The sequence below is a fragment of the Petaurus breviceps genome, unplaced genomic scaffold (assembly GCF_028583685.1).
Source record: "Petaurus breviceps papuanus isolate PSGF00001 unplaced genomic scaffold, PetGlider_PUasm1.0 90625, whole genome shotgun sequence".
Taxonomy (NCBI): Eukaryota; Metazoa; Chordata; class Mammalia; order Diprotodontia; family Petauridae; genus Petaurus; species Petaurus breviceps.
The window spans coordinates 2,312,798-2,332,176 of record NW_027187289.1 but is presented as its reverse complement, the minus strand read 5'-3'; the positions used below and the strand labels follow the sequence as shown (position 1 = coordinate 2,332,176).

The window sequence follows — 19,379 nt, the reverse complement described above, 5'->3', positions numbered from 1 at the left end:
TTCTTTCTTTCTTTCTTTCTTTCTTTCTTTCTTTCTTTCTTTCTTTCCTCTCCCTCCCTCCTTCCCTCTCTCCCTTCCTTTCTTTTTTTAAGACAGTTTCAATAGGCATGTTTAGATTTAAAGTAAATAAAAACTTGTATTTGCACCTTCCACTCATTCTACTCTTTTGCCCCCAGGGGCCAAGCAGAACAACACTAATCCCTCATACATGACATCCTCTCTGATACTTGCAGACCGCTATGATGTCCGTCTTTTTCCAGTCTAAGCATTCCCATATTCTTCAAATGATCCTCTTGTGTATCTCACAAAATCAAGGCCTCCATAATCCTGGCTGCCCTCCCCGACAACACACTCCAATGTATTAAGAAGTCAATTATGCTAGGGATCTGTGATTCTTATCATTGTCCTTCCTAAAATGGGATGCCCAGACTGGACAGCACAGTCCACATGTAGTCTGATTGGGGCAGAGTACAGTGAGACTCTGACCTTCTTATTCCCATATGTCATAATTTTCTTAATGCAGCCTAAAATGCTAACTTTCTGTGAAATAGAATATTTAAGCATATCTTAGAAGCAGACTTGTAATTTGAGAGAAAACTGAGTTGTGAGTAATATAAAACAGAGCCCCAGGAGAAATAAAACAGGTGTGTGTTGCCTCAAACGGAAAGAAAGTCACGGAATTTCCTGTCCTAGCTTCACTGCAGACTGGAGAGGAGCAGGGTGGGTTAAATGGCAGCCTACTAGTGGGTACAAGGAAGAAACAATCTACACCCAGTAACTGAAAGATAGGAGATCACTTGTACATACATCTTATGCTTGGGAAGTCCCTATAGACTTATCATAGAATCTTAGAAATGACTATCCTAAAACCCTCATCTCTCGATGGAGATGCTGCAGCCCAGAAAGGCTGTGATTTGCCTGAGGTTCCAAGAACCAGATCTCTTGACTGCCAGATAAATGTACTTTCTGTCCCCAAATCCTAACTGTTTTAGTGGGACAGTAGAGGTCATAGGATCTCCTGGTTTACCAGACTACTAACAGTGTTAGTCATTTTTTGATTTAATTTGGATAAGAGGGAGGCAGGAAAGGTGACCAGAGCCTTGTATAAGAAGCTTGTCATCATCAGGGGCTAGAGAACTGGGGGAAATCTCAGCGTGGATCTGAGGCTCCTTGGTGCTTGCAATCATGCACCCTGGTGCTTTTTCCCCAGCCACAGTATTTCCAACAGCAAACCTTTTTGGCTGATTAAAGTAGAGTAAAAGTTAATCCCTGGAGGGTCTTTAAAAAAGGGTGAAACCTTAGAATGATACATTCTTTTATGTCCTGATTAATAATTTACGAGTGTGAAAGATCAAGCACATTGTTTACTGTATATATGGGGTTTGTGTCCAAGGTCTAAGTAAAGTCCACTTTTATGTCGACTTGCCACATCCTATCTCCTACAGAGAGCAGTTCTTTTTTTGTGGGGGGGGAGGGGGTGTGAACCTGTGATTTTATTGGTAAGGGAATTCCTAGCATGGACATTCCCTTCACCACTATGCCTGAGCAATTTATCTGTATCATACATATGTAGAGTTGCCTGGGGACAGTGAAAAGTTATGTACCCTGTCCATGGGGACATAGTTGGTGTGTATCAGAAGTAGGACTCAAACCCAGGTCTGCCGGACTCAAGGCCACTCTTATGTTATGCTCCTGCTCATAGGACTATTTACTGTAGAAATAAGTGATGTTATCTCCCCTTGTTAAGTTTTACATTAAAAGCTTTTCAGGGTTTGACATATGTCTCACTTGAATATTACTTTTTCTTCACTTACCAAGGAATATGAACTCCACTAATGCAATAGGACCTAATACATGGTGAAATAACTTTCCTGTAGGCCCATAAATCTTACTGCAAAGCAGCAGTCAAGGAATAGCATTCACCTGATAAGAATGGAGACTTTTGGTAAAAGCTGCCATGGGGAAAAAAGCTTTATGACTCTCAGGGTTTCACTGATACATGTTATAAAGAAAAACTTAAGCATTAAACTACCCTGTGGGGATGATTGGTTAAAAAAAAGTGTACAGATCTCAGTGCTATACATAATTAGAGGTTTAATAAATACCCTTTGATTTTTCCTTTTTTTTACTTAATGTTTTGTGTTCAGCCTCTCATCTTGGCAAAAGACTACCCCCTAGAACATTAATTCCAGTTGTGTGAGTCTGTGCTAGTCTTTGATTTCCCTTATGAGGACATTTTCCAATGTGTGATTTTTGTAGGATTTTAGGGCTGAAAGTGACCTTAGGGATCATTTAGTTCAGCAGCTTCATTTTTACACATGCCCAGAGAGATTAAAGACATTTTTTAAAAAATCAACAAATAACAAATCAAGTTCTGATTTGCAGTGTTCGCTGATTTTTGAGGTATAAATGCCCACTTAGAAAATTTAACAAATCAGCTCTTTGCAGACTGGTTGAGCTAGCTCCTTCATAGTCCCAGATTTTTCCCATCTAATGCCTTTTGAAAAGATCTGTGGCTGAGGAGTGTATAAATCTTTCTGCATTCTGCCATTTATAAAGAAGTGAATTTCTTTTCAGGTTTGTAGTGCTATTCTTAGGCTTCTGAGGATAAATCTTCGGCACTTGCTGTCTTTGTATTGCTTCTTTGTGATGCAGTTCGTTCTCCTTATGTCTGTGACATAACCTGTGTTCTGCTACCATTTTCTTACCTCCTGACTTTACTTTGATTTCCTGCAGGTTGCCCAGAAGGTGCTGAAAAATGCCAAGCAGGCATGCCAAAGACTAGGACAGTACAGGATGCCATTTGCTTGGGCAGCAAGGTAAGGTTAATGCCTATTAAACATTTCATTGGTCAGTTCTTCTTGATGTGGTTTCTTTCAGGTGCTTGTATTTGAGTCAAAATGTTTTCTGACTTCACTGTTCAAAGTTGAAACTTTGTGATACATTGGAAAAGACATGGGATTTGGAGTCAACCGACCTGGGTTCTAATTTTGGTTCTGCTTGGCACAGTAGAGTCAGGAAGATCTGAGTTCAAATGTAGCCTCAGATAACTAACTGTGTGATCCTGGACAAATCACTTAACCCTGTTTGCCTCAGTTTCCTCATCTATCAATGAGCTGGAGAAGGAAATGGCAAACCACTCTTTGACAAGAAAACCCCAAGTGGAATCATGAAGAATTGGACATGACCAAGATGACTGACCAGCAATAACTTATTAGCCATGTGACTTTGGGCAAGTCACTTAATCCTTCTAGGCCTCAGTGTCCTCCTCTGTAAACTAGGTTGGATTGGGAATGGGAAATCTTCGGCCTCAAGGCCATGTGTGGCCCTCTAGGTCCTCAAGTGTTGGCCCTTGAATGTCAAAGGGCTGCACTTGAGGACTTAGAGGGCCACATGTGGCTTCAAGGCCTCACTAGATCTAGGCCTGCACTAAATCTGTGATCCTGTTAGTTTTAGGAAAGGACTGCATTTAGAACTTGACATTGAGACTGTCTCTTGACCAGCATGCATTTATGGGCCATTGTTTGATAACAGAAGTCTTATTGGTATTGCATGGTGACTGAAGAGTGAAGGGAACTTAGAATGTAAGAGTATCTTGAACAAGAAGGCAGGGGGGCTGGGAATTAGCTATGGGAGGGCTGTAGCTAATCCCCATTGTGGTCATCCGTACCATAAGGAGTTGGCTGCACATTGTTTTATAAACACAAACCATTCACTGTCACCCTGGGGTTTCCTGGGTAAATGAAGCTCCAATTGGTTCTTCTGTATCAATTTACCACATCCTCACATAATGAAACTTCTTCTTGGTTACAATTAGAATAATAATGGTTCTTCATTTAGAAACTAGTGTTCAATTGCTGTCTTTGTTTTGACTTGCCATAACCTATTTTAAAGCTTGATGCTTTGATTTTGCAGAACGTTGTTTAAAGATTCATCTGGAAACCTTGACAAAAACGCTAGATTTTCTGCACTTTACAGACAAGACAGCAATAAGCTATCAAACGAAGACATGCTGAAATTACTAGCAGACTTCCGGAAGTGAGTTCAAACTCTTATATTTATTTTCATACCTTAGAAAAATTAACAGTCATTAATGGTTGAACATGGGTCTCACAAGAAACACTGGTGCAAGAGCAGTATTGCTTTTGCTTCCTGTCTCCACATTCCTTTATGATTTTGACTGTAATTTCTACCTTCATACATCCATATTTATACACCGCTCCAAACCAGAGGGGAAGTGTAAGGCATAATACTAACACTAGCCAATTATCTATGAAATTTGTTCTTTCTTCCCCCCATCCGCCCTTTCTTTTTCTCTCTTGTTCTCATTTTCCCTCCCTCTCTCTTGCATAGGTAGGTGGTGCCTGATTCTGGGAGGCCTTAAATACCAGTCAAGATTGCCTAAGCCTCAGTCAGTGGGCAATAAAGAGACACAGAATAATTTTGAGCAGGGGAATAGCATGACCCTATCTATGCCCAAAGAAAATTATTGTGGAAGTGGTCTTTAAAATGGATTAAAGGTGATAGCAGCCAGACATGGGAAGACCTCCTAGGGAGCCTTTTTATAATAGGCTAAAAATAGTACAGACATAGATTTGCCTGCTTCTTTAAGACTTACAAAGTGCTTTTCTCACAACAGTTCCATAAGAGAGTTGGATAGGTAGGAATCAATCAATCAACAAACATTAGGGATACAAACTAAAAAATAGAATGTGTTCTCTACTCAAAGGGTTGACATTCTAACTATGGAGATATCATTTTTATGGTTTTGCCTTAAAAGGGGGGGGGCAGCTGGTTGGCACAGTGGATAGATCATGGATCCTGAAGTCAGGAGGACCAGATTTCAAATCCAGCCTCAGACACTTACTAGCTGTGCTCCTGGGCAAGTCACTTAACCCCATTGTATAAATGAATGAATGAATGGATAAATGAGTGAATAAATAAATAGTTACATACTAAACCCTTAACAGAGTAGTTGGAAGATAATTTTAGGGAGACTGGGCAAGGATTCCTGCAGGAATCACATATTTGTAGAAGTAATTTCTTCCCCACTGAAAAGTACTATTGACATTTACATAGCTAGATCCAAATTTGTCCTTACCCACTGTTTCCATCCTGTCTTAATCCTGTAGAAAACTTGATAACTCCTAAGCAACAGTCTCCATAATAAGAATTTTTCCATAAAATATTAACTTACCTTAATTTCATGACATTGACTAGCAGAATTAAAAACACCTCTGTGTTTGCATGTAAAATTCTATCAGTATTTGCATTTGAAAGTTGTATGCATAATGTAGTTCTCGGATACATGTATTCAGTGATCCAGTTCAGACAAAAAAATAGGCTCAAATTACCTGAGGTGGCTTAAATTTGTATCTTCTATTTTCTCTCTTTTTTAAACAATAGCTCCTAAAGAGTGTGTTTCCTTTTAGGACAGCTATGCAATTTGCTTTAAAAAAAAAGCAAAAAACACTCACCCAAGTAACCAGTTTGCTACTTTCCTGAGCTGTGGGTCTATACAGGAAATAGAAGAGGAGAAAGAGGCTGAAAAAACAAATGAACAAAAATATAGAATATACTTTGGATAGTTTTAGAGTTGCTTTTCCCCTTCTGTATTGGGTCAGCCAGGATGTGTGGTTAGTGGGAGTGTAGGAAATATTATTTTTCCTTAGAAAGGAGTTACATCTGTGTGACCCCAGGACCAGGGCTGCAAAAACAGGGTTTTCTTTTTTGTTTTTTTACTCATAATTAGGTCTCTTATACCCCAGACAGGTAGTTTATTGCAAGTGTGTTCAGACAATGCAATGTTAACATGTAATTTTACTTTGTAGGCTTAGTTAGGATTTTTGAGTGCCCAGTTGTTGGCATCAGAAAGGTAGGATTACCTAGTATTGAGATAGATGGGGCCCAGTCTTGGGGAAATTTATTTCCTTTGGTGATGACAGCCTACTTTCTGCTCATGCTGTTGTTATGCTGCTTTTGAAATACCTAGGAATTTAAAACTCCACCAGCGTCTCTTTTGTATAATTTATGTCTAACAAAACCGGTTTGAAGAGTTGGTCCATAAAATTGGGAAATATGCCCCAAATTTGAACATTTTCAAATGTATTTTGTATACAAAGTGAAACTACACAAACTGAAAGCTAATTTTTAAAAAGCTTTTGTAGAAATAGTCTCTCTCTATGTTTCTGTTTGTTTATGTATATGTTGTTTCATATGTTATTTATATATTGTTTCTATTGTTTATGTATATGTTGTTTCATATGTTATGTATATATTATTTCTATTGTTTATATATATGTTGTTTCATATGTTATGTATATATTGTTTCTATTGTTTATGTATATGTTTTTCCTCTCAGAACATAATTTCTTTCAGGGCAGGGATTATTTAATTTTTATCTTTGTATTCAGAGCTCCTGGCACACAATAGCCATTAACTAAATTCAGGATGAGTAATTTGGCTTATGAATTGGGAAAGTATGTTATATTTTTTAAGAAACTACATATAAAATGTTGAAGATAAAAATATCATTGTATAAAGGGCTATAGTATGTCTGGGGAATTCACTTGTCATTCTCTGATAGTGCTAGGTAAGTCAGATGTTAATAGACTTGTAATTCTTTTCTCATAATCATTGGAAAAGTTAGGTGAGTAGTTTGGATTCTAAATGGGTACTTTTCTATATATTGTTTTTGGGGTCAGCTTTGGAATTCGCCTTTTAAATTTTGCCTTTTTCTCTTATTCTTTTCTATAGGCCTGAGAAGATGGCCAAATTACCTGTTATTTTAGGCAACCTAGACATTACAATTGATAATGTGTCTTCAGACTTTCCCAGTAAGTATGAATTCTCTATCGTCACCGGACACGCTTTTGGTCGGTTTAGTTTTCACTTCAATTTTGTTTGTTTTTAATATATTTCCAGATTATGTTAATTCATCATACATTCCCATGAAACAGTTTGAACACAGTACCAAAACTCTAGTCACGTTTGAAGTAGAGGAGTTCGTTCCCTGCATACCAAAACACACTCAGCCTTTCACCATCTACAATAATCACCTTTATGTTTATCCCAAGTCTTTGAAATATGACAGTCAAAAGTCTTTTGCAAAGGTGAGTGAAAAAGATGCCCTACTGCGTGCTTGCTGTGGATTCCAGATTTGGGCTTCCTTGTAGTCATTCTTAACACATACCATCTCTCATTTCATGTGTGTTTGTTTTTGCTCTGTTGTAGGCCAGGAATATTGCAATTTGCATTGAGTTCAAAGATTCAGATGAAGAGGATTCTCAACCTCTTAAGGTTTGTTTTTTAAAAAATATATATATATTTGGTCATATGGGAGGGATGTGAATGCTCATTCATTCTAACCTTCTCATTTTACAGATAAAGTAGTTGAGGCCCAGGAAAGTTAAATGACTGGCCCAGGCAGGGGTGGGGAACCTGTGACCTTAAGGCCATGTATGATCTTTTAAATCCTTAAATTCAGATTTGGATTCAGTTCAAAAGGCCGCACTTCAGGATTTAGAAGTCCACATGTGGCCTTGAGGCCGTAGATTGCCCATCCCTGGATTTGCCCTATTTAAATGGATGAGAGGGGACTCCTATTCAGGGCCTTGGATCCCAAATCTAGTACTCTTTGTTCCACCATGCTATATAATAATAATTGGATTGTTTTTCAACTTTACTTTATGAATAAAAAGGGACAAAGCAGAGAAAGAGAATTCCAGATCAATTTTACCAATAAACATCAAGACAAAAATGTTAAAGAAAATATTAACAAAGAAGCCACAGAAATATTTTTAAAAAATTATTCATCATATAGTAATATCACATCCATTTGTCATAATTTGTTCATCCATTCCCCAGTTGTTTTCTCACACCAACCCTATGGAATATGGTAGTGGGAGGATTGTCATGCTCTTTTTACAGATGAGGAAAATAAGACTCAGGTTAAGTGAATTGCCCAGGTTTACGCAGCTAGTCAGTTTCAGACGCAGGATTCAAATCCAAATACTTTTTCTGCTGAATCCAGTTCCAGTTTTCTGTCCTGCACAGGCTTTGGGATAGGGAAGGGTCTGGAGGCAAGAAGGGAAGGGGTGGTGCTGTAGAAGTAAGGTAGGGTTGGGGGGTTATGTAGTGTCTTCACCATTCATTCTGGGAAGACCCGGAGTGGGACAGAAGAGGTGGGGAGAAGGGTACACTGGTAGCAAGACCCTAGGGAAAGAGAAGTGTGAGAAGCAACCTTGATCCCAAGATACTCATTTCCTCTCTTTACTCTTTTTCTAGTGCATCTATGGCAGACCTGGTGGGCCAGTATTTACCCGAAGCTCTTCTGCAGCCGTTTTACATCATCACCAAAACCCAGAACTTTATGATGAGGTAAGAGATGTTCTTAAGATTAAAATGGGTTTAGCCAGTTTGGGGCATTTCTCTTTATTGCCCACTTGGGAAAGAAGCGACCCCAAGGGTCATGATGCCCTGACTGAATTAAATACTTAAGTTTCTTAACTCTGAATGTCAGTTATCTTCACCTCAGAACTTTGCTCATGTGCGAGTTACTCTTAATTTGGGCAGGGATGTGGGAGACATCCAAACATCTGATTTGATGAGATTTAGAGAGCTCCCACTGGGGAACTTCCTCTACCAAAGCAGAATTTTAGTTTTCGGTCTTAAAAGATTTCCTTGCCCTGCTCTGAGAGATTAAATAATTTATCCAGGGTTATACAGCTACTACATGTCAGAGGTGCTTGAGACTAGGGCTTCCTGTCTCTGAGACCTACTAGTCCTCACTGCTTTTCATTATTGTAACTAATTAAAATTATTGGAGAACTTATAGTAAAAAAGGACATTTTCCACCAAGTTCTTTTTTTGCCATACCTTGATATAACCTTCACTGTGTGAAGCGATTGTGGTGTATGCTTCTTTTTTCATTTAAATATCAATCTATTTATTAATCAGTCAACATTTTTTAAGCTACCTACTATGTTCCAGGCACTGTGCAAATATGTAAGTTAAGGTTATTAGTTAACTCCCCACCTATTTCAGCTTTGGGACTGAAGGAGTATTGACTTCTCCTCTAGCCCAGTCTGAGGTCTTTAAATAGAAGTGTTGAACAGGGAGGCCGAGAATAAGTGTGCGTTTGTGTTTTTGGTGACATGTATGTTGTGCCATTGTGCTGGCCAGGAATTTTTGTCAATTGTTGGGGGGGAATCAATAGCTTTGGTATTCTCTTTCTTACATTTTCAGATTAAAATAGAATTACCCACACAGCTCCATGAAAAGCACCATTTGTTGTTCACTTTCTACCATGTCAGCTGTGATAATTCCAGTAAAGGAAGCACCAAGAAGAAAGATGTTGTTGAAACACAAGGTTTGGGCTACCAGCGTCTTATTTTAGTCATTTAAAGTTTGCTCCTCATATCGTTTTCTTGTTTTATTTGGAAACTATTTTGTTGCTGACTAAAAACATTTTTTTTGTAAAATGTTTTAATATTTGTGGTGTGCTCACCTAGTCTTTTGTTAACATTTTGCAAAATGTGACTTTAAATTCTTAACCTAAGAAGGGCAAAACACCTATTAAAAATGCCTTTATAGGCCCATGTTCAGGAGTTTCTATTACAAATCTTTTCTGCTCTAAAGGGAAGATTGATTTCTGTTGTGAATGGACAAAAAAATTCCTTACTCTGTCATTCAGGGTCCTTCCACTGTTGTGTAATACCCCACTCCCACTTTTCCAGCCTCATCTCACACTACTCCCTTGTAGATGCCCTGTTATCAGAATGAACTACTTGCCTTCCCCTGTACTAGCCCTATACTGTTTGGCCTCCATGCCTTTGTCCATATGTTCTTATTGCCGGCATGCCTCTTGCCTTCTCTGCATACTGAAACCTTACCTGTCCTTTTAGGCCCAACTTAGATGCTAATTCTTTCATGAATATGGCCATCCTTGGTCACCACTGTCAGTAACGATCCCCCTCCCACACCATCTGAGGTTGCCTAGCATTTGTTTATACCCTGCTTATGTACCTACCTTGTATATTTATTATTGTAATCATGTGTGTACATATGACCTCCCTCAAGATTGTGCCCCATGGGTGCAGAGACTTTGGTCTTATTTAATCTATGTAACTCTCTTAGTGCCTGGCCCAGAGCTCTGCATGTTGTAATCATGTAACAACTTCAAAAGGGATTCATTACAGGCCAAGTACCTTTGCATAACAACTTTTCATTTGAAGCTGAGCTTTCCTCCTTTTCTTCCAGTTGGATATTCTTGGCTTCCACTCCTGAAAGACGGAAGGGTGGTAACCAGTGAACAGCACATTCCTGTATCAGCTAATCTTCCATCTGGCTACCTTGGCTACCAAGAGCTTGGAATGGGCAAGGTATAAGATCCCAAGGGATTTTTTTTTGTCCATTTTTCATCAGAGCATGTCAAAGACCACATAGTGCTTGAGACAGGAGGGAGCAGCATTTCATTTTCAATTATTCATATTACAGGGGGGTAGGAGAGGTAGCAGACAATGCTGTTAATGTTAATATGATCTCTGGGGCTAGGCCAGCATTACTCTTGGAATGTTTTAGGATGGCTCTCCCAGAGGAGCCTTTGTAGTAAAACAGAGGTATCTGTCTTACTTAGTGTTTGTCATGGATAAGTGGTGGCCTCTCTGCAAAAGGGCCGTGCCCCAAAGCAGAAAACTATTTAGAGCCATTTACCATCATTAGGATTTTTGGCCCTGGCTTCAGATAAGCTATATGAAGAAACTTCTGTTCTATATCTCTCTTTGCTTTTCTGATTCAGCAAGGCTTGAATGTTTCACAAATCCTTTTAAAAGGTTTAATTGTCTTTCCCTAACGTCTCCATTCATATTGCTGATAGACCTGTTTCTAAGTGTGTGTACTATTTCAGCTATTTTTGAATGACCCTTCTAGGTCTCTTTTTTGTTCTTGTTTTTGCATTTGGCCATAGCTAATTGGCACTCTGGTACCCCACAGTGTATCCCTAGGATGAAGGTAAATGATATTTTTCCTAGGAGGCATCAGTGACAGGGTAAATAGAGTGTTTAATTTTGTATCAGGAAGACCTGGATTTAGATCCTGCCTCAAACACTTACTAATTTTCTAATTGTGGACAAGGTATCGATAACTTTATTTTTCCTATCTGTAAAATGGGGATAGTAATAGCTATGCTACCTTCCTCATAGTGCTACTCTCAGATGCAACTGAGATAATATACGTAAAGTGCTTTCAAGCACAGTTACTATATAAATATCAGTTATTACTGTAGTTTATAAACAAAAACATTTAAATGACAAATATAGAAGAAATTTGCAGCCATTTGAATGATTTATTTGCAGAGCCAGACATATTCTTCAAATATTCAATCTTCTCCACTATGCTGGATTAAGTTAAATTACAAATAGTGTGGGGATTATATTTATTCCCAACCCACCATTAAAATGACATCGCCAACTAACAGGCTAAATACAAGAGTGATTTGGAAAAAGTAGGATGAGTGCCACACTTGAAGGCAGATTTAGTTTTTGTTTCATTCTCATTTTACTAGTACCTGGTTTGCCATTCTGAGTCAATCACTTATCTTCTTGAAGCCTTTTTACCTCATCTCAAGACCCTCTTCAGATCTAAAATTCCATGTTTTAATCATTATTTTCTCTTCCCAAGCCCCCCCCCCCCATCCACCCAACTCTCTGCCCAAACTGTGTTGATATTGTGAGTTGTGTTGATATTTCATGTTTTCCATATTCATTCAGCATCATGGGCCGGAAATTAAATGGGTGGATGGAGGCAAGCCGCTGCTGAGAGTTTCAACACATCTCGTCTCTACTGTGTATACTCAGGTAAATAATATTCTAGTAAAATGAATAGAAGAGCTGTGTAGCTATATTCATGTGATCTCCTGGAAAACAAAATCTTACTTTTTACTCTACTTTATAAATACTCTGTATGAAGCTCATGTTTATTTGTTCTTTTAGTAGAGCAGAGTGAAAAAAAATACACTACTGGTTTTAAATCATCAGCTTTGGATAAGTGTAGATAGAAATAAAATGTATACATAAAAAGAAAACTTCCTGTTTTTTGAGATATCTTAGAGCAATTTAATGTGCTTGGTGGCTCTCATTTATCATTTTCACAGTGTCATAAAGCATTATTGATCATGCCTCTTATGGAAATGTTTTCTCTTCCTAACAATAAAAAAAAAACTATTAGTTGCATTTCTCTTAGCAATGTTTCTAACTAAAAGTAAAACAAATGGACTGTTCAGCTAAATATTTTGACTTGTTTATGAAAAGGTCATTACCTTGATGAATTTTTTTCTTCTCTCCTAGGATCAGCACTTACATAATTTTTTTCAGTACTGCCAGAAAACAGAATCTGGAGCTCAGGCCTTAGGGAATGATCTTGTAAAATATCTTAAGGTATCAAACGACTTTCTCTTTAGAAAATATATTTTTTAAGTAAGTTTGTTATTGGGTGGGTTCCTGTCTGGGTGTGAAATGGTGTTGTTTCACTGGAAAGCTCAGTAAGGGTTTTTTTTAAGAGATGAGAAACTGACTTGAAGGTCTTTGTATGTTATCTTAATAATTCACATTTATTTTCCTGTATTTTTTAAGAACTTCATCCCCTTTCCATCTCCAATATCTTCCATACTTTTCACACACACCCCTCTCCTCTTTCTTACAACCATCCTTCTTTATGTAAGTCTTGCTTCAATTAGTCAATATTTATTGAGTGCCTGTTCTGTTTTGAGGTCCATCTTAGGTGTGATGGGAAGCAGGGCATCATTCCTGCCTTTGAGAAGCTAATCATTTAGTAGAGGGAGAAAAGACAAGTTCTAGTAGAAATGTAAGCCAAAACACAAATTGATACTACCCTGAAGAACGTCTTCTGGTTTCATTGTCAAACAAAATACGAGGATTGGATGGATCACCAGTCTAACTCAGTAAAAATTTTTCATGTTTTCTTATTTTCATATATACACATGTTTCTCAAGGTGCTTTCTGAGACAGGATATGATAGATCTTTCTCCCATGTTCCATATCCCAGCTATCTGATTACCTACCTTTGCTATTGCCCCCCCCTTCAATAAAAATTCATATTCTTATATAGATTCCAATTTCATTCCTCATCTACTTTGTTTTCCTATAATTTCCATCCAAGGGAAAGATGAGCAATCATGGATTTATGTAAGTGTTCATGGGGGCTGCTAGAATCGTTGAAGGGACTAGAGCCAGATAAAATTAGTCTAGGAAGACCCAGTCCATGAAGTAAATCTAGAGTAGTGCTTGGAAAGAGAGAAGGTTTACATGATTTGTTGGGCAGGAGTTGAGGGGGCCCAGCATGTGGTTTGCAAAGAACAATGAAGTGATTTGCTTGACTTGTCCAGAAGACAGTGAATTGGGTTTTCTCAAACTTATGCCTTGCCAGTAACATCTCTTTGGCTTTTCCATATAGAACTGCTTTACTTTTATTATAGTCTTCATGGTAGCAAGTGTTTTTATTTCTTTCCAACCTTTCTTAAAGCATATTTTAATTCTATTAATTAATTAAACCCTCTTGTGTTTCTTTAATTTCTATAAGTGTTCTTATATCCTCTTGTGAGTTTTTTTTCCCAGTGTTAATTCTCACTTAAATTCTTTAAACACATCATTTTTTTTCTGAGGATTTCTTTCAAGTTATCTTGTGTTTTTATCCATCTGAATTGCCTTGGGCATTCTATTTGTTTTGTTTGTTATTATAGGACTTAAAAAATTGTATTGTACTCTTTGTTTTGCATGTTTTTGTTTCCTTTGTAATTAATTTTTTTGTACTCTATGTTTTTAGCTATTTTTCTTTCCTTTTTTTTTTTGAAGGGAATGTGAATAACTTGGCTCCCAAAATCTCTCACTATGTCAATTTGACTAAAGACCCTTTTAAACTTTAGATTCATCTCTCATTCTTCCTCAGTGGAAATATCTCCTTCATTTTTATCTATAAGAGTACCAACCTATAGAATAAGCTGTAGTTGGAATAGTTTATTCTAGGCATATACTCCATAGGAGTAAAAAGAAAAACCCCAAAACAAAAACAGAAAGAAAAGTCTAAGATAGTGGTGTCAGACTGAAATAGAAGTGGATCCTTGGCAGCATATTGACTTAGAAAACCACAAATTAACATTATCTATATTGTATTGTATTTCTATTTATTTTGTTAACTATTTCCCAATCACATTTTAATCTGGTTTGGCCACCATTAGGGATTTTAGGGGCAGCCCATAGGAAGTGAGTTTAATGCCTCTAGTCTAGAAAACACCAAGATAGTCATTTCAGTGCTGTTTTGTGGGCTCAAGGAATTGGAAATAAACTGGGTAATCCTTTACTTGGGGAATAGTTGAATTAGTAGTAGTAGATTAATATTAGTATGCAATAAAATAAATCTAATAAAATATTATATCAATATTTTATTAATATTAGTATGCAATAAAAATGACAAATGTGAGAAATTCAGAGAAACAGGATGATAATAACAGCTAAAATTTATATAGTGTTTATGCCAGATACTGTGCTAAATGCTTTATAATTATTATCTCATTTCATCCTCACAACAACCCTGGGAGATGAATGCGGTTATTATCTCCATTTTACAGATGAGCAAATTGAGGCAAACAGAACTAGAAGAGTCGTATGGGCCAGGAGTACAATGGAAAAAAAAACCTTAGTACTCTTGGAGAATAAATAATGAAACATGTCTCCCTCCTTTTGTCAGAGAGGTAGGGAGCTGCAAGGGAAGATTGTTGTGTTCAACTGTCATAATGTTCTTCTTAGGAACGAGGGAGGGTTCAGTCCTAGATGTTCAGTCCTTTAATAATAATGGCAGCTTGGTGGCACATTGTATTGAGTGTTGGACTTGTAGTTAAAAAGACCTGAGCTCAGATGTGGCCCAGAAACTTTCCAGCGATGTAACCTTGTACTTATCACTTAACCGCTGTCTGCTTCTGTTTCCTTACCTATAAAATGCAGTGATAATAATGGCATCTACCTGCCAGGGTTTTTGTGATGATAATATGAAATAACATATCTGTGAAGCTCTTTATAAACCATAAACCCGGTCATTATTGTTATGGTACAATGGCAAAAGCCATCAATGCACTTTATTATTAAATAGTAATAGCCACCATCTCATTCTCTGTCTGCACAGAGTCTTCATGCAATGGAGGGTCATGTCATGATAGCTTTCTTGCCCACCATCCTCAATCAGCTCTTCCGAGTTCTCACCAGAACTACCCAAGAGGAAGTGGCGGTCAATGTGACGAGGTAAAGTGAAAACTCCACATCTTTGAACACGTCAGTATATTAAGCTCGTCATTGTTCCCTATCCTAGTGAAATCTCAGATCTGTTCCCTGTCCCTCTCCCATTCATATGTAGTTTTTCCATCCATTTCCTATTTTTGTATGGTGTTCGTGGCATTACAGTTTTTGTCTTGTTTTGCCCCTGCACGTTTGATTTCACCTGCTTATGGAAGTTCCTTGCACCAATGCAGATCAGGAGTTCTTGTGTAGCTTAAAATCTGAGAGAGTCATCTGGGACATTGAGAAGTTAAATGAATTACTCATAGTCTGTGTCCATAGAATAAAGGCAAGGTTTCATAAAGTTCTGCTTATTCCATACTTCCTGTCCTAAACATCATTTTACTTAACACATTTGTTCACAATTGCTATGGTTAGAACTAAAATAGTTGTAAAGCCAAGCACAAGCAGCTTTCCAGAGGACTGCTGCTGTGAATATCTTTAAGGTTCTGATCACACAGTATAGTGAACAATCTGTTTATTCAGCAGTAAACTAAAGCAAAACTTATTAACAGAAATCAAAGTACACCATTCACAAAAATATAACATAGCAATGATCACTAAAGTGGCCACATAGTTTTAAACAAAAGATATCCTTCAGTAAGTCCTTAACTCAATCATCCTTAAGGAGCCGGATACAAAGTACAAAGTTCTCCCACCCCTAGATCACAGTAAATCATGATCTTGTCAGTCAGCACTAGGTACCCAAGGAGAGGTCTTTTCATCTTGGCTTGAGGCTGGCTCCCAGATTCCATGGTTCCTCTTCCATGGTCCCAGCTTTTGCCTGAATTCAGCCAACTGTCACCTGGATTCACAGGTAGGCAGCTCTTAGCTCCTTGTCCAGTTCTCATTCCATACTGAAGTTCACAGTATCCAGTTCACCTCAAATCCTTTGATTTGAATAATAACAGAGCCAAAACACCATTCATAACTGCCCACGAAATCAACATAGACCCACAAACAAGGTCCGAGAAGTCAACACAAATCATCAGCACAGTCCCAGAACCCCTGAAACCCTCCTCCAGGATTTATGTAAACAGACAATAAAAAATCCTCTTTCAGGACCAGGAAGGTCCCAGGGCTTCTGTACAAAGTATCACAACACGAATCAGCACAGACAGAACAGACAGAGTGCCGGCCACCACAAGTGCTCTCCTCAGTTCTGCTCTGTCCCAGTTTGGGCTCCTCCTTATGGATGGGGGTTCTCCTTCCTGTCCCACCTTCCTGTTGCTCAGCACGTTCCTCCCACCTTCAAATCACAAGGGGCCCAAGCAAGGTGCTACTTAAGTAGCTGAATCAGTTGCTAAGTCTTTCTTTGCTTGCCATTACAGTGCTTTCCTTTAACGACTAACGCTCATTGATTTATTTGCCCCTTTGATGTTAGAGTCATTATCCATGTGGTTGCCCAGTGCCATGAAGAAGGATTGGATAGCCACTTGAGGTCCTATGTCAAGGTATGTTGATGCCCTCCCCTTGTAAAAAAAAATCCTATGGATCAAATCTTGAGGGCAAAGACTGTTTGACCTTTGCCTTTATATTTCTAGCAGCTAGTATGGTGCCTTGCACATAGTAGGTGCTTAATAAATGTTCATTCAGTGAGTGCATAAGTATATGAACAAATACTCTCATTCCTTCTGAAGTTGATTTCATCAAAAACTATGACTCTATGATTTGGCCCTAAAGAGCTCTTCAGTATCTAATACATTTTTAAATACTCTTTACCTAATACTTAAATATCAATGCCAGGGAATTGTTGAACTCTGAGTGAAGATGGAAATATATTTTTTCACTTTTCTTATTTTTCTTGCTTTTTTTTTTTAACATGGCTAATCTGGAAATATGTTTTACATGACTTCACATGTATGAGTATCATATTGCTTGCCCTCTCAATGGGTGGGAGAAAGAATAGAGTGAGGGAGAGCATTTGGAATTGAAAATAAAATGAATGTTTAAGAAATAAATTTAAAAAATAAATGTCATTGTCTATACTGCATGTTTAATGTTTATGTTAGAACTGGGGAACCCTCTTTGAAATTTCAAGAAGTTTTTCAATTTGGGTTGTTGGTTTTGTTTTTTTTTTTTTTAGTGCCAATAATGAGATATTTCTTTACACAGAATGTAGCAAACATAATCATCCAAAGAAGTTCTACAATAAAGAAGGGATTTAAAAAATTTTGTGAATGGTAGATAACTAAGAGACATCTAAATACATTCTGGATAAGTTTTTAAGTAATAAGGATATTAAATTACCAAACTGTCCTGAGGAAGAGCTGTTGCCATAACTGTCAGAGACATAATAAAGCAAAAAGATAGACTCAGTATAAAGTTTCTTACATTCTTATTTTCATGTTTACTCGGAAACATCCCAGGGTCCTTTCTCTACCACCCATCTCCTCATGCTTTGCACATAGTAAGGTTAATAAATGTTTGTTGGCTTGTGACTTGAATTCCTCTCTTCTGGCAAGCTAAGTTCTGGCTTGATTTGTTTGCCTACCCAATTCCCATCACATCTCTCCCTTGCTTGGTATGTTTCAGTTCTTGGGGGCTTTTCCACTGCATCAACCTCACCTTGAGACTATAACTAGGTCATAGGGCCCATTAAAATCTCATTTTATCTTTCTTTCTTACCCCAAGTATGCTTATAAAGCTGAGCCATATGTTGCTTCAGAATATAAGACTGTGCATGAAGAACTGACCAAATCCATGACCACAATCCTGAAACCTTCTGCTGATTTCCTTACCAGCAATAAACTCCTCAAGGTAGGTCAGAAAACTGGACTTGGTGGTTTGTCTTGCTCCGTTACAAGGATAGGTTCTGTGAAAATTTAGGAGTGATGGTGGTGTAAATAAAAACTCGTTAAAACTCCCTGAAGCATTTTTAAATAAAAGAAAACACCATGGCTCTGCAGTATTGATGCCAAACCATTGTGAGTCCAAGACCATGAAGTAATTCTGGAGCTAAGCTCCACCAACCCAAATAGGGGTCCTGGGATCCCCGACACCATATGTCTAAGCAAGATTCTGAAGCCAGAGCTGTACAGGTGACAGTATGATGTAACTGTACTCAGAGACACCCCCCCCCCCCCATAATTGTATTTAGATGCAAAACAGCCAAACTGGAGCTGAGATTTTTGTATAGGACATTGTTCTTGTTAGTTTTTCATATGACTATGTGTTTTTTTCTTTTTAGTATTCGTGGTTTTTCTTTGAAGTTTTGATAAAATCCATGGCTCAGCACCTGATAGAAAACTCAAAAGTCAAGGTATGTTGTTTGTTTTCAGGAGTCAGTGCCTAGGGAGCACCTCTGACCTCATCCTCCCCTAAGGGAAAGGGCTGTCTTTTCCTTCTAATGTCCTAATTAATACCTTACATTTGGTTGAAGTGCAGGGGTTATTTAAAACTAAGCATCTGTCGTGCTCCACATTATGAAGCCTGAGGGTTTGGGATCTTAAATTGTCTCCCCTAACTATTTTAGCCCCCTGATCTTCATCATGGAGATGAAAATTTGACAGTTACATTTCACCAAATTTTAATTAAACACCTACAGCAGGCATAATAGTGTCCTAGGCATCAGGGAAGATAGAACAATCATAGAAGACATGACTCTTGTCATGGAACTCACCAATAAAATTCATTTCTCCCAAGCAATATATTGTTAGAAAATTATTATTTTTGGTCAAGACCTGTGATTTCATCAGTTGCAGGCATTTCTTTCTACTAATGCCAATTCAGGAATTCATCCACAGTTTCCAGTCTAGAGCACACAGAGGTAAAGTGAATTGACCAGGGTCACACAGCCAGTAGATGTCAAAGGAAGGCCTCAAACCTAAGTTTTCTTGACTCCAAGGTTGGCTCCTTATCTCCTATATCACAGTACTCCTCTCCCAAATTAAGAGCAGTTATGGGTAGGTTGTTCAGTTGTCCAATGGAGCTTGAGAATCACTGAGATCTTCTAGCCCAGCTCTGTCATTTTAGAAATGAGGAAATGGAGGCCCAGGTGGAATGGCAGCAGTACCTTCTTACTTTCAGTCTGGAATG

General features: G+C 38.0%; 1 protein-coding gene across 17 annotated transcripts in view; it reads left to right on the top strand.

Annotated features, from left to right (window-relative positions):
* The window catches only part of DOCK9 (dedicator of cytokinesis 9), a 356,429-nt gene that overhangs the window by 223,872 nt on the left and 113,178 nt on the right, over positions 1–19,379 (top strand). For all 17 annotated transcript variants that reach the window (XM_069064161.1, XM_069064166.1, XM_069064167.1 and 14 more), the window contains 14 exons: positions 2,737–2,819; positions 3,916–4,038; positions 6,757–6,836; positions 6,925–7,112; positions 7,234–7,299; positions 8,287–8,379; positions 9,247–9,370; positions 10,261–10,382; positions 11,769–11,855; positions 12,345–12,434; positions 15,193–15,308; positions 16,726–16,795; positions 17,976–18,101; positions 18,532–18,603. In XM_069064161.1, the coding sequence (XP_068920262.1) occupies positions 2,737–2,819; positions 3,916–4,038; positions 6,757–6,836; positions 6,925–7,112; positions 7,234–7,299; positions 8,287–8,379; positions 9,247–9,370; positions 10,261–10,382; positions 11,769–11,855; positions 12,345–12,434; positions 15,193–15,308; positions 16,726–16,795; positions 17,976–18,101; positions 18,532–18,603 (1,440 nt within the window). The remainder of the gene's footprint in view (positions 1–2,736; positions 2,820–3,915; positions 4,039–6,756; positions 6,837–6,924; positions 7,113–7,233; positions 7,300–8,286; positions 8,380–9,246; positions 9,371–10,260; positions 10,383–11,768; positions 11,856–12,344; positions 12,435–15,192; positions 15,309–16,725; positions 16,796–17,975; positions 18,102–18,531; positions 18,604–19,379) is intronic.